Raw genomic sequence first — 15,433 nt, forward strand, 5'->3', positions numbered from 1 at the left:
TCAGCTCACTGCAAACTCTGCCTCCCAGGTTCAAGCGATTCTTGTGCCTCAGCCTCCTGAGTAGCTGGGATTACAGACAGGCATGTGCCACTATGCCAGGCCAATTTCTGTGTTTTTAATAGAAAAAGGGTTTCACCATGTTGGCCAGGCTGGTCTTGAACTCCTGACCTTAAGTGATCCACCCGCCTTGGTCTCTCAAAGTGCTGGGATTACAGGCGTGAGCCACTGTGCCCAGCCTTTATTCAGATTTTTAAAAAGTGAATCAATGTAGTGAAAAATGTTGAGTAAATAATACTGGTAGTATTACAGTTAAAACCCTGCAGACGGTTTGTGGGTGACTAACCTTTAGGGACACCTTGAGCCTAAGGATCCATCGATTCTGCAGGTGAGAACAGGTAAAGTTGCCAAATAAAACACAAAACACTACATTAAATTTGAGTTTCTGAGAAGTGATGAATATATATATTCATGTGTTAATATACATATATATTAGTACAAGCATGCCCACAAATTGCATGGGAGATAGTTATACAAAAAAGAAATGTTTATCCAAAATTTGAGCCTGGATGCAGTGACTCTCATGCCTATAATCCCAGCACTTTGGAAAGCTGAGGCAGAAGGATCGCTTGATCCAGGAGTTTGAGACTAGCCTAGGCAGCATGGCAAAACCTCGTCTCTACAAAAAAAAAAAATTTTTTTTTAATTGGCTGAGTGTGGTGGTGCACGCCTACCGTCCCAGCTACTCAGGAGGCTAAGGTGGGAGGATTGCTTGTGCTCGGGAGGTTGAGTGAGCTGTGACCACATCACATCCAGTCTGGGGAAGAGTGAGAAACTCTGTCTCAAAAAATAAAATAAAATTTGATATTTTTGATGTTTAGGTATGAGTACATACCATGCAATATTTAGGATGTACTTATACTAAAAATTATTCATTACTTTCCTAACATTCAAATTTAACTGGATATGTTTATTTTTATGCTAAATCTGTCCACTTCAAAATTAGGGCCCATCCAACTTTACAAGTCCACTGTGGACATTAAATTCAACCTTCAGTTCTGGGAGCTGGTGTTCCCTGGGTTAAGCCTCCTTCCTCCCTCCTACCTGTAATCCAAGTAAACAGTAAAACTGTATGGGAGGGGACTGTCTGGGGCTTCTGGCCTATTCTCTCACCATCTCTTGTAGTATCAGGAGTATGGACAGACCCATCCAACCCTTCGTGGCACCTTTTCACCCCATCATACCGGTACAGGCCTTGGGCTGCCCCCAGGATGAGGACCATGCGCTTGCCGAGTGTGAGGTCTTCTTCCCGATCCAACAGCTCCCTCAGGGTCCCGCGTTCACAGTACTCCATGACGATAGAGAATTGAGTCGGAGTCACTGGTGGAAAGGAGCAAGACACTATGAGGATCCGCCCTACTCGGAGCTCCTGCTGTCTGCAGCCTGCCTCTCCTGGCCTCTGTGCAGACATAGACTTGGCTCTGCTATTAAGTCCCTTTTCTCCCTAGCTCTCATCCCATGGTTTTGCTCCCCGGCCTCTTTGAATGAACCAAATACACCCAGAATTCCCATCCTTTTCTCCATAATACTTGGCTTGTCATAATTCTACCTTAAAAAAAAAATTATGTTTGGCCAGACATGGTGACTCACGCCTGTAATCCTAGCACTCTGAGAGGATGATGTGGATGGATCACTTAAGGCCAAGAGTTCGAGACGAGCCTGGTCAACGTGATGAAACCTGGTCTCTGTGAAAAATGCAAAAACTAGCCAGATGTAGTGGTGCATACCTGTAGTCCCAGCTCCTTGGGAGGCTGAGAAAGGAGAATTGCATGAACCTGGGAGGCAGAGATTGCAGTGAGCCAAGATTACACCACTGCACTCCAAATTGGGTGACACAGCGAGATTCTCCCTCAAAAAAAAAAAAAAAATTCTTTTTCTTCTTTTACTTCCATCTTCCTTTCCTGGTATAATTCTATATTTGCTTGAGTAGTTGTTTGGGAAATGTCTTCCTCACTCAGCTGGAAGCCCAAGGTGGCAGGAAATGTATCTGACTTGTTCACACGGTGCTCACAAGGAGCTTCGTACGTCTGTGTGGGAGGAATGAGTGGGGCACACACAGCAGGGGCAGGTGAGGACTCAGACAAGAAGTTGACATCTCCGTTCATGGACCTGAGTTGCAAAACTAATACATGACTGAGCCAGGCACCTTAGCAGTTCCCCAGGAGAATAAACACTGCTGAACATTTGCCTTTATTTTTTATTTATTTTTTTGAGACAGAGTCTAGCTCAGCCTCCCAAGTAGCTGGGATTACAGGCACCTGCCACCACATCTGGCTAATTTTTTTATTTTTAGCAGAGACTAAAAATAGTTTCATCATGTTGGCCAGGCTGGTCTTGAACTCCCGACCTCAAGTGATGTGCCCATCTCGGCCTCCCAAAGTGCTGGGATTACAGGTGAGAGCCACTGCACCTGGCAGCTTCATAATATTTTAGAGGAACAAGATGCACCCCTCTTCCACACTGGCATCTAAACACGTACCCCTTGTTTCCCAGTGGGCTGAAAGGAGAAGATGTGGCCATGTTAGTGCAAATCAACCCTCAGGCTTCAGCCCTACTCTCCTGAAAGAAGATAAGAACATGCATCTTGGGATTTAAAAAAAAAAACTAATGGATAATCACACTGTGTAGATTTCAGCCTTTGTGGTGTTCTTTAAAAAAAAAAAAAAAAAAAAAAAAAGCAGCACATTAAAACACAGAAGGTATATTCCAGGCCGTCAAAAGCTTGGTCAGTCCCAGAAACACTCCTTACCTGTTTCATTAATGCAAATCCCAAATATACGCAGGATGTTGGGAGATTCAAATTTCTTCACGGTTTTGATCTCATCATTGAAAGCCTGCCTTACCATTCTATGAGGATAAAAGGAAAAAATGGGATTTCAGAACTGGAAGGTTCCTTAGAGAACACTCAGTGTAGTGATGCTCTGTGTATGTGGGCATGGGGGTATCAGCATCCCCTGGGGGTAAGAACTGGTGCCAGGGTGAGCTCAGCTACTGATGACAACATGTGGAAGCCCTCGGGTGCCTGCAGCAGCACAATTTGTCCCTCGGGATCTGTGAGATATTAATGGGGCTTGCTAATATCTTTTCAACAGTTTAAATAGTCTGATAGAATTGTATTTTTATGACCTACAGGGCTTTATTAGGCAAACTAAAAAGTCAAGTGTTTGTTATTATTTTTAGGCTGTAACATGTTGTTTAGCACATACTCTGACAGATTGTGATGTATGTCTTTTTTTTTTTTTTTTTTTCTTTAATTAAAGACAGGGTCTTGCTCCATCACCTAGGCTGGAGTGCAGTGGTGCAATCTTGGCTCAGGGCAACCTCCACCTCCCAGGTTGAAGCCATTCTCGTGCCTCAGTCACCTAAGGAGCTGAAACTACAGGTATGTAGCACCATGCTCAGCTAATTTTTTTTGTAGACGAAGTTTCACTCTTGTTGCCCAGGCTGGAGTGCAATGGCGCAATCTCAGTTCACCACAACCTCTGCCTCCTGAGTTCAAGTGATTCTCCTGCCTCAGCCTCCCAAGTAGCTGGGATTACAGGCACCTGCCACCACACCCAGATAATTTTTGTATTTTTTAATAGAAACGGGGCTTCACCATGTTGCCCAGGCTGGTCTTGAACTCCTGACCTCAGGTGATCCGCCCACCTCAGCCTCCCAAAGTGCTGGGATTACAGGCATGAGCCACTGTGCCTGGCCTGCAAATATATTTAAAGCCATTAAATAGTACATCTTAAATAGGTAAATCTTATGGTATATAAAATATATCTCAATAAAGCTGTTAAAAATACAGTCTCAATCAAAATCTTGATGCATATTTTGAGAAGTGTGATAAAACTTTCTTTGATATTTATTTAGCTAAGTCAACCTGAAAAAGAAGAATCAAGAGGAGGAAATTCTTTACCAGATTTTGAAACTTACTGCAAAGTCATGTGAAAAAAACAGTAGCAGTGTGTTATTGGTACAAAAGCAGACAAATTGATCAGTGGGACAGATTAGAGAGAGCAGAGTCAGATCCATGCCTATATAAAAACTTAATATACAATAAATACGGTACCACACATCAACAGGGAAAAGACAGACCACTTAATAGATGGTACAGGGAAAACTGACTATGTGACTAAAAATAAAAGTTGACCCTATATAATATCACATCCAAAGGTGGATTCTGGTAGGATTAAAACCTAAATATGAAAAATGAACTAACATTAAGAGAAGAAAATATAGAATGCCTTTAAGATCTAGAGGTGGTGAAGCACACCTCCAGAGCACAAATAAAAAGCTTGCAATATCTAAAGCTGACAAGTGCTTGATTTCCAAAATATACAAAGATCTACAGACAAGACAAAAGCAGCAATTGTGAGGGAAAAATGGGCAGAGGATATGAACAGGCAATTTATGGAAGAGAAAACCCAAATAGTTAAAGCATGTAAACAAGGGTTTGAATTCATTAGTTAAAAACAGAAATGCAAGTTAAAATAACGACAAGATATTGATCACTTTATAACTATAAGGATCAAAATAATTAGAAAGCAGGATAACACTAAGGGTTGGTGAGGTTGCTCATGGAAGTGTAGCCATAGACACTCTATTCTGAAGAGTTGCCTGGTAGTACTTAGTCATTTAATATACACATATCCTATGGCCCCTCATTTCCTCTCCTGGTGCTAGATCCCAAAAACTTCTCATACAGGTCCCTAAAGGGATACTTTTTTGGTAGGGAAAAGTTGGAAGTTGACCAGGTTCCATCACCAGAAAAAAAAAAAAGAAAATGTATGGCTCATGCCTGTTATCCCATCTCTTTGGGAAACTAAGGGAGGAGGTGCTTGAGCCTAGGAGTTCCAGACCAGCCTTGGCAGCACAGTGGGACCCTGTCTCTACAAAAAATTTAAAAATTGGCTGGGTGTGGTGGTGCACACCTACAGTCCCAGCTACTTGGGAGGCTGAGGTGTCAGGATTGCTGGAGCCCAGGAGGTCGAGGCTGCAATGAGCTATGATCTCACCACTGCACTCCAGTGCACTCCAGCCTGGACAACAGAGTGCGGCCTTGTCTCAAAAAAAAAAAAAAAAAAAATTGGCAAAATGTGGATCTTCACCATGGATGGCAGACAGAAATTAAGGGCTCCAGGTATGGAACATGTTCCATGATGTTGAGTGAGAGAAGTAAGGAAAGGAGGCAACATACACGTAACTCTATCAGTTGTGAACATGAAAAATGGATGCATACATTTTATAAGAACACACACAAACAAAACACACTAGAATTACTGTCTGATGAGGGGATGGGCCACTGGGAAAGAGGGTTAAAAGGGAAGTTTTTAAAAAATACATGTACATGAATAAAGAAAACTCTAGAACTGAGATGGAAAGATATATTTCTCAAGACTCTGCTCCTTAATAGAATAGTGGAGAGCACGTCATTTAACCGTTTGGGGTCCAGGCTTCCTCATCTAAAAATGGAGATAATACACCTTTCTCTTTGGAAAGTTATAGAGAGCAAGTATTGGTATGCACAAGAGAACCACATAAAACAACTTACACAATGCTGCCAGCCCGGGGTTTGTTGAATACTTTTATGGCTACTGGAGCTCTGTGGTATTCTCCTTTATAAACTGTGCTGACTTCATTTTCACTTAGCAGAATCCATGGGGATCCTGAAAGCTGCTCCTTCTTGATCTCCTTGACTTGCTCTTGCAGGGTCTCCTGCATGCATTTTGGTGGTAAATCTGACCTCAGCCCCAGGAGGAAGTAAGACAAAAGAGTCAATGAGCAGAGGAAGGGACAGTAAGGGAGGTGGCATCTTTGTGATATAGTAGGAAGCCCTCACCATAAACCAGAGCTGGTCCTGGCTGGGGCTTCTGATGGACTCAGCCCAAGGAGTGGCTCCAATGCCTCTGAGTGACCGGTAGAGACACAGCTGGACACTTAACAGAAGGTGTCATGCACTTCCTTTCCCTCCTCTTCAAATCCCGCCTGTCCCTCCAGACTTAACCCTCATCCAGACCGGTCTCTCTCATCCTGGAAGTCTCTCTATTCCTGTTGCCCAGAGTTTGTCACTTGAGCATCTGGCATCTGGTTTAGTCACTTCAGATCTACCAGTTAGGGACACAGTTCAAGCTCAGCAACCTTGTTGTGTGTTCACTGTCCTTCCACGTCCCTCCTCCACCCCATGAGCTCCTGGAAGGCAGTGTCCTCTGCATCTTAGTTTCCTCTTTGCAAGGCCTCTGGCATAAAGCAGATACTCACAGTTTTGTTGAATAATGAATGAATGGGCATTTTAAATTTGATTTGAATTTTTTCTTGGAAATTCAGCAACTGAACTGAAGCTTTGATGCTATTCACAGAGGTTTTTAAGCACTTTGACAGGTGTTAGCAGATATCTTACTGGTCAAGAAGCCCCCTCCAGATGTTATTCCATGGACAGAAGCGGGGGCTAGCCATGAATGGATCCCCAAACCTGTGGGCTGCTTCCAGCCCTCCAGCACAGAAAAAGGACAAACGCAGGGGTAGGGGGAGGCTGGGGTCCCATTAAACTGATGACTTCTAGTTTGGGGGCCATCAGAAACAGCAGGGCACAAGATAACTTACACTGCCTCAAAGTTTCCTTGATTTCTTTCATGTCGATTTCTAATCGTCTCAACGAAGCTTCTATGTTTTCATTATCTGCAGGAAAAAAGGGCAGTGAATGCTCAAAAATAGAAATTAAAATCACATGCTAATCGAAACTAAAATGCTAATTAAAACTGTTGAGATATCATTTTTTACTTATCATAGTCATTATAGTAGGGATGACTATTGATTACCAATATTCAGATTTCTACTTCTAAACACATAGGAAATGCATTAAAGCGTGGCTGGGTGACTTGCTTTGGCTAAGAAATGAAGGAAAAAGATGTCTGTCACTTCCCAGGGGGAGCATTTAATTGACTCTGCACAAGGTTCCAACCTGGCTGCTTTGGAAGTGAGGAAAGTTTGTGTCAACACCAAAGTACTATGCTATTGAAAGTATCTTGGAAAGAGGACATTCACCTTGGAGAGTCACCTGGACTTTGCCTGAATGAGAAATAAACTTGTTTCTTTTCTTTCTTTCTTTTCTTTTTCTTTTCTTTTTTTTTTTTTTTTTTTTTTATAGCAGAGAGCGATTTATTAGGCAGAGAGAGAAAGGAGCAAGAGAGCTCCCACGCTACCTGCCATGGGAAGAGAAACTTGTTTCTTTCTTTTTTTTTTTAGACAGAGTTTCACTCTTGTCACTCAGGCTGGAATGCAATGGCACAGTCTTGGCTTACTGCAACCTCTGACTCCTGGGTTCAAGCGATTCTCCTGCTTCAGTCTCCCAAGTAGCTGGGATTATGGGCATGTGCCACCATGCCCAGCTAATTTTGTATTTTTAGTAGAGATGGGGTTTCTCCATGTTGGTCAGGCTGGTCTCGAACTCCTGACCTCAGGTGATCCTCCCACCTTGGTGTCCCAAAGTGCTGGGATTACAGGCGTGAGCCACCGCACCAACCTAAACTTGTTTCTTTAGAACACTGAGTTGCTGTTGCTTTTTAAACCACAGCATAATTGAACCTATCACAACTTATATACTCAGAAATGTGTGAAAATTTATAACACACTATTTACAGTGGTCGGTCATCCCTGTCTGCCCAGTACTAAGGAGTTCTGGGGACATGAAAACTTGACTACTAAAAGTGAGAAAGTCTCTTATGGGAAAACTATAGAGAAACAGATAACCTCATGAATTTTTGGTAGGAATGATATTTGTGCAACTTCTACCAACATTTGAAACGCCTCTAGTCTTTGACGCAGTGATTATATCTAGTAATTCTAGTTGTGGGAATTTCTCATAAAGATATCTTGAAATAGGCTGGGCATGGTGGCTCATGCCTGTAATCCTAGCACTTTGGGAGGCTGAGGCAGGCAGATCACTTGAGGTCAGGAGTTCGAGACCAACCTGGCCAACATGGTGAAACCCTATCTCTACTAAAAATACAAAAATTAGTTGGACATGGTGGCACGCGCCTGTAATCCCAGCTACTTGAGTGGCTGAGGCACAAGAATTGCTTGAACCCAGGAAGCAGAGGTTGCAGTGAGCCAAGATCATACCACTGCACCCCAGCCTGGGCAACAGAGTGAGTCTCTGTCTCAAAAAAAAAAAAAAAATTTCTGGCGATAGATAGTGGTGACTGTTTCAGAACCATCTGAATATACTTGATGCCACTGAATTGGCATCTAAAAATGGTTGAAAGGTAAATTTTATGTTATGTATATTTTATCACCAAAAAATGAGAAAAAATGATGGGTATATATATTGTAGATGCCAAGTAAGAAAACAAGCTATAGAACTCTATGGAATTTTTTTTTCTTTTCTGAGACGGAGTCTCGCTGTTGTCCAGGATGGAGTGCAGTGGTGTGATCTCAGCTCACTGCAACCTCCACCTTCCAGGTTCAAGGGATTCTTCTGCCTCAACCTCTCGAGTAGCTGGGATTACAGGCATGTGCCACCACTCCTGCATAACTTTTTTTTTCTGTTTTTAGTAGAGGCAGGGTTTCACCATGTTAGGATGGTCTTGATCTCCTGACCTCATGATCTGCCCGCCTTGTCCTCCCAAAGTGCTGGGATTACAGGTGTGAGCCACCGTGCCCCGCCAACTCTATGGATATTTACATGGGAGGATATTTACATGGGAGGATATTTGAGATTATTTAATGAGGAAAGAAGAAATAGAACAATGTATTTGGTATGATGCTGATTGTGTGACAACAATAAAATATATATATTTAAATTTCCAGAAGGGTATTCAAGAAATTGGTAGACTGCGTGATTGTATCTCACATTTTGATAAAGGTTGCACAAATATCCTTCTACCAACAATGGATGAGATTATCAGTTTGTCTATACTTTTTCCATTAGACTTTCCCAGTTTTAGTACGGAAGGTCTCATGTCCTCAGAAAGGGAAACAGGGCCCCCTGAGGTCAAGGAAGGAGATTTACGTCTCATGCTGGCTTCCATGCCCTTTGTTTTTGGAGACAGGATTTCGCTCTGTTGCCCAGGCTTCAGTGCAGTGGAATAATCATGGCTCACCACAGCCTTGACCTCTTGGGTGCCTGTAATCCCAGCACTTTGGAAGGCTGAGGCAAGAGGATCACTTGAGGCCAGGAGTTTTACACCAGCCTGGGCAACATACCAAGACTCCCTATCTCCAAAAAATAAAATAAAAATGAGTTGGGCACGGTGGTGGGTACACCTATATACTCAGCTACTCAGGAGGCTGAGGAGGGAGGATCACTTGAGCCTGAGGCTGCAGTGAGCTATGATCGTTCCACTGTCCTCCAGCCCATATGATAGAGGCCCTATCTCAAAAAACAAAGCAAAACAAAATACCTCCCCAACGCTGGCTTGCCCAAATTTCACCAGCCCCCACCATATATCTGGGCCAAAGAATGTTAGGGGTTTTGAGCTACAAGTGTATTACAACTGCTCAAACTTCATCCTTGCTGCTCCTTTAGTGAATTAAAGTGAGACTAAAATGCGTTCGGCTGCACTTCCACTCCCCACCAAAAACCCAACTTGCCCCTTCTCAGCATCTGGAAGGCTCGCCTGTCTTCGGCTGCATCCTGCTGATCTTCCTGTGCCCAGGATGCCCCTTGGCTTATGTGTGAAACAGACAGGTGTTGCTCAACCTGAAGTAACAGCGATAGCTCCTTCCAGACATCATTCAGTTTCTCGTTGACATCTTTGAAGAGTATTTTGTCCTGGCTTGTTGTTAGAAACCTCCAGATATTGGATTTTTTGCTGAAGTTGTCTATCTCCCCATTGGCCTCCTCTAGGGCAGCCTTGAAGTGTTTCATGGCTGTGGTTAACTTCTCAGAGGGCACCCTCCTCTTTCCTTGGTCCTGGAGCATCTCCAGAGACTTGACCAGGCCGAGGACACGGTTGCCCAGGCGCTGGCACTGTTTCTTGCAGTATTTCATCTCTTCACACCGTTTGTAGATGTCCTGGCCAAAGGTGATGATATGCTTCAAATTTTCCATACCTGGAATAAACGAATGGAATTTGGTGAAACCCCCAAATTTCCTGCATATTCACTACTTGGCTAAGAAAGAATCAAAGGGATCTGTGATTTAGGTGTCTGAGGAGGTCTCCCCACCATTTTTATGCAAGATAGAGATGGTTTGCTGCCCACCAAAATCTGTTCTGCCCTTCCATAATAATACACTTGCAGCTGAGAAGAGCTGATACAGCTGGGACTACATCTCCCAGCCTTCCTTGCAGCATGATGTGGCCATGTGACTAGTTCTCACCAATGGGGTGTGAGTGCATGTGACCGGCTCTACTTTGGACTAGGGCAGCTTTGCCCCCTCCACAAGCTCTCCCTTTGCTGGCTGGATGCTCAGGGTGAAGCGGGCCTAGGGGTGGTGGAGCCCTAAGAAGGGTCCTGGGTCCCTGGATCATCACTTGGAAGAGAGCTGCCCACAGACCTGGAACATCTGCCATGGACTGTTAAGTGATTGAGGAATAAACTTGTATTGCATATAAACCATTGTATTTTCTGGTCGATATATTTATATCAGTTTCGCCTATTACAAATATATCCTGCTAAAGCATAGGGACTTCAGAGGCCAGGCAGGTAACTCAAATGAGTGAAGTGAGCTGGCCTAGAATAATAGTCTTTACTGCCACAGATAAATATGCTTCTGTTTTTCTTAAAACGTGGACTTTCATTTTTCCAATTTTGACAGAGGTAAGAGTACAAAGATTTGTTCAGTTTCTTCCAACAGTCCTTTAAGAAAAAATGCAGCTGGGAGAGGTGGTACCCACCGATAGGAGGAAGAGGCAGGAGAATTGCTTGAGGCCAGGAGTTCTAGACCAGTCTGGACGGCAAAGTGAGACCCTTTCTCTACAAAAATAAAAAGTAAAATAAAATAAAATAAATAAAATATAAAATTGGCCAGGCGTGGTGGCTCATACCCGTAATCCCAGCACTTTGGAAGGCTGAGGAGGGCGGATCACTTGTGGTCAGGAGTTGGAAACCAACCTGGCCAACATGGTGAAACCCTGTCTCTGCTAAAAATACAAAACTTAGCTGGGTGTGGTGGTGTGCACCTGTGATCCCAGCTACTCAGAAAGCTAAGCCAGGAAAATTGTTTGAATCTGGGAGGCAGAGGTTGCACCATCTAAATGTGTGTGTGTGTATATATATATGTGTGTGTATATATATATATGTTTAAATAAGTTAGCCTAGCATGGTGGCACACACCTGTAGTCTCAGCTACCTGGGAAGTTGAGATAGGAGGATCCCTTAGTCCAGGAGGTAGAGGCTGCAATGCCAGCTTCTTACTCTCAACCTCTCTCTCTCTTCTCTGAACGTGAGTGAGGAAGCACAGAGCCCTGACCTAACGCTTGGAATGAAGCTAACCTGAGCCCGGTAGAATGGAAAGAGAGAAAGAATCTAAGCGCTTGATGACAACACTGAACCACTGGTTTGAACTGACACTGAACTGTACCCCATCCCCCAGCTACAGGTTTCATCAACCAAATAACCTCCCTGATTGTTTAAGGCAGTTTGAATCACGTTTGCTTTATTTGCAACTAAAGCCAATGGAGTTCGGTAATGAATGATGATACTAATGATGACAATAGATCTCTCACCTACTACATCCTAAGTGCTTTGGAACCCCCAGCTCTCCATGGGCATTTTCACTTAACAGATGAAGATACTGGCTGGGGACAGTAGTTCATCCCTGTAATCCCAACATTTTGAGAGGTAGAGGTGAAGGACTGCTTGAGGCCAGGAGTTAGAGACCAGTGTCAGCAACACCGCGAGACCCATCTCTACTAAAAATACAAAAATTAGCTGAACGTGGTGGAACACATCTGTAGCCCCAGCTACTCAGGTGGCTGAGGTGGGAGACTCACTTGCGCCTGGGAGGTTGAGGCTGGAGTGAGCTATGATGATACCACTGTACTCCAGTCTGGGAAACAGAGGGAGACCCCGTCTTGAAAAAACAAACAGGTGAAGATGCTGCAATTCAGGGAGGTTGCATTCAAATAATCACAAGGTCATGGAACCAGTTTTCAAAGTATTTAAAATAAAGTTAGGGTCGGGTGCGATGGCTCAAACCTGTAATCCTAGCACTTTGTGAGGCTGAGGCCAGAGGATCGCCCGAGCCTGAGTTCGAGACCAGCCTAGGCAACATGGTAAAACCCTGTCTCTACAAAAAAATACAAAAATTAGCTGGGTGTGGTGGTGTCTGCCTCTAGTCCCAGCTACTCTGGAGCCTGAAGAGGGAGAATTGATTGAGCCTAGGAGGTTGAGGCTGCAGCGAGCCATGATTGTGCCACTGACTCAATCCAGCCTGGGTGGGCAACAGGATGAGACCCTGTCTCAAAAATACCACCACCACCACCGCCACCAGTAACAACAACAACAAAAAACAAAGTTAGTGGTTTTTTAAAAATAGCTCACTGAAATCGGTAGGTTAAGTATTATCATCAGTTTATGGATTAAATAACAGCTTGGAGAAAATAATTGGCCTGGAGCCCCAATATGGCTTTAAAACATGAGTAAGGCACTGGAAGTGAAACTAAAAGTGAAACTAAATAAATGAGCTATCGATATACTTGGGTTTTTGTTGCCTGAGAGTTATAAGTGATCGGGCAAGGGAGCTAATAGTTATTAGGGTACTCCTACAAAGACGAGCAGATCTCAGACTACCCAGCTATTCCGAGAAGCTAAGAAGATAGCTTCCAGGCCGTTTCCTGGGAATTGCGAGGGCAAAGGGTTTTACACTTCCTCTGTTACACCAGAAACAGAAGCAAATGTGACAATGTCATTCAAGGAATCTCACAAATTTCAGCTTCCCAGCTCCAAGCTCCAATTATCTTACTACTAACCTCATCGGAAAGCCAAATCTCAGCACTAACTAATCAAAGTAAAATGGGGAAAATATCCCACCCATGGAAGTGACAAACAATTTAAAATAATTAATTATACAGTGGTGGCATGGTATGAAGAAAATCGCAGCCAGGACAGTGGCTCACACCTGTAATCTCAGCACTTTGGGAGGCCAAAGTGGGTGGATCACCTGAGGTCCGGAGTTCGAGACCAGCTTGGCCAACATGGTGAAACCCCATCACTACTAAAAATACAAAAATTAGCTGGGCGTGGTAGCAGGCATCTGTAATCCCAGCTATTCGGGAGGCTGAGGCAGGAGAATTGCTTGAACCCGGGAGGTGGAGGTTGCACTGAGCCGAGATCTCACCACTGTGTTCCAGCCTAGGCAAAACAACAAAACTCCATCCAGAGAGAGAGAGAGAGAGAAAAGAAAAGAAAGAAAGGAAGGAAGAAAGAGAGAGAGAAAGAAGAAAGAAAGAAAGAAAAGGAAAATTGTACAAAACAAAGCTTTAAGAAAGAGAAGTGTTATATTTCTGGCTGGGAAGACTAAAATAGACCAACCCGGAAATCCCTCCCAAATGTAAATCCAATTAATGGAGTTCCAATAAACATCCAATGACATATTTTGGCATTAAAACTAAAGGATCTTAAAGTTCATTTGAAACAGGAAATTAGTAGGGATAACCAGGATTTTTAAAAATAAAGAAAAGGGGACTTGGCTGTATGATATTAAGGTATATTAGGCCGGGCGCGGTGGCTCAAGCTTGTAATCCCAGCACTTTGGGAGGCCGAGGTGGGTGGATCACAAGGTCAAGAGATGGAGACCATCCTGGTCAACATGGTGAAACCCCGTCTCTACTAAAACTACAAAAAATTAGCTGGGCATGGTGGCACGTGCCTGTAACCCCAGTTACTCGGGAGGCTGAGGCAGGAGAATTGCCTGAACCCAGGAGGCGGAGGTTGCGGTGAGCCGAGATCGCGCCATTGCACTCCAGCCTGGGTAACAAGAGCGAAACTCCGTCTCAAAAAAAAAAAATAAATAAAAATAAAATAAAAAAAATAAATAAATAAAATTAAAAAAAAATAAATAAAAATAAAAATAAAGGTATATTAAAAACTGCAAAGCATTGGAAAAAAAGCACTCTACAATAACTGAAATTGTTTAAGGGCTTATTAAGTATATGATCTCTAAGGGAAGAAGGGGAATATAAATATATACACACTTAGACTGGGCAATTTGAATTTCTAGGAACTTAGGCTATAGAAAAGTTTGTGTGTGTAGATAGATGGCTACTAAGACGTTCACTGCAGTGCTATTTATAATATGTAAAATAAACAACTAAGAATATGTTCAGGCCTGCTGCGGTGGCTCACACCAGTGATCCCAGCACTTTGAGAGGGCAAGGTAGGAGGATCACTTGAGCCCAGGAGTTTGGGACTAGCCTGGGTGACAAAGCAAGACCCTGGCTCTACAAAAATAAATAAATAAAATAATAATAATAATAATAATAATAATTAATTGGGTGTGGTGGTGTGCGCCTTGTAGTCCTAGCTACTTGGGAGGATCTGGCAGGAGGATCACTTGAGACCAGGAGTTCCGAGGCTGCTGTGAGCTATGATTGTGCCACTGCACTCTAGCCTGGGCAACAGAGGAACACCCCACCTCTAATAATAAATAAGTAAAAAGGGGATTATGCTCATATGTTATGATGAGAAAACAGGTTGTTGTTGTTGTTATTATTGCTATTATTATTATTATTACATTGGGACAGTCTCGCTCTGTTGCCCAGGCTGGAGGGCAGTGGTGAGATCTCGGCTCACCGCAACCTCCGCCTTCCGGGTTGAAGCGATTCTCCTGCCTCAGCCTCCTGAGTAGCTGGGACTAGGGGTGCGTGCCACCACGCCCAGCTAATTTTTTCTTTTTCTTTTTTTTTTTTTTTGAGACGGAGTTTCGCTGTTGTTACCCGGGCTGGAGTGCAATGGCGCGATCTCTGCTCACCGCAACCTCCGCCTCCTGGGTTCAGGCAATTCTCCTGCCTCAGCCTCCTGAGTAGCTGGGATTACAGGCACACGCCACCATGCCCAGCTGATTTTTTGTATTGTTAGTAGAGACGGGGTTTCACCATGTTGACCAGGATGGTCTCGATCTCTTGACCTCGTGATCCACCCGCCTCGGCCTCCCAAAGTGCTGGGATTACAGGCGTGAGCCACCGCACCCGGCCCCCAAGCTAATTTTTTCGTGTTTTTAGAAGAGACCAGGTTTCACCGTGTTAGCCAGGATGGAGTGCTGGGATTACAGGCTTGAACCAGGACGTCCGGTACTAATTTTAAAAGTGAAAAATCTTTAAGTGGTGATAACAATACAAATTCACTTCTTCCTCCCCTCCAAATAAACAAATAAATAAATAAATAAAGGTTATCAGGCATTTTCTCTCTCTCTCTCTCTCTCTCTCTCTCTCTCTCTCTCTCTCTCTCT

At 43.6% G+C, this 15,433-nt stretch overlaps 1 protein-coding gene across 9 annotated transcripts in view; it reads right to left on the bottom strand.

Moving 5' to 3' along the window:
• Positions 1 to 15,433, bottom strand: part of MLKL (mixed lineage kinase domain like pseudokinase) — a 26,022-nt gene that overhangs the window by 9,709 nt on the left and 880 nt on the right. For 8 of the 9 annotated variants that reach the window (XR_004270606.1, XM_032284440.1, XM_032284433.1 and 5 more), the window contains 5 exons: positions 9,634 to 10,095; positions 6,646 to 6,720; positions 5,597 to 5,783; positions 2,807 to 2,904; positions 1,242 to 1,377 (listed from right to left, as the gene is read on the bottom strand). Coding sequence is in view for 8 of the 9 variants with exons in the window: in XM_032284440.1 (XP_032140331.1) it covers positions 1,242 to 1,377; positions 2,807 to 2,904; positions 5,597 to 5,783; positions 6,646 to 6,720; positions 9,634 to 10,093 (956 nt within the window). In the remaining variant the exon portion in view is untranslated. Of the gene's footprint in view, positions 1 to 1,241; positions 1,378 to 2,806; positions 2,905 to 5,596; positions 5,784 to 6,645; positions 6,721 to 9,633; positions 10,096 to 11,711; positions 11,841 to 15,433 lie in introns of those variants that run through there. The other variant, XM_032284441.1, reaches the window with a different exon arrangement.

The sequence above is a fragment of the Sapajus apella genome, unplaced genomic scaffold (assembly GCF_009761245.1).
Source record: "Sapajus apella isolate SASKATOON/1434 unplaced genomic scaffold, GSC_monkey_1.0 scaffold15, whole genome shotgun sequence".
In the NCBI taxonomy this organism is placed as follows: domain Eukaryota; kingdom Metazoa; phylum Chordata; class Mammalia; order Primates; family Cebidae; genus Sapajus; species Sapajus apella.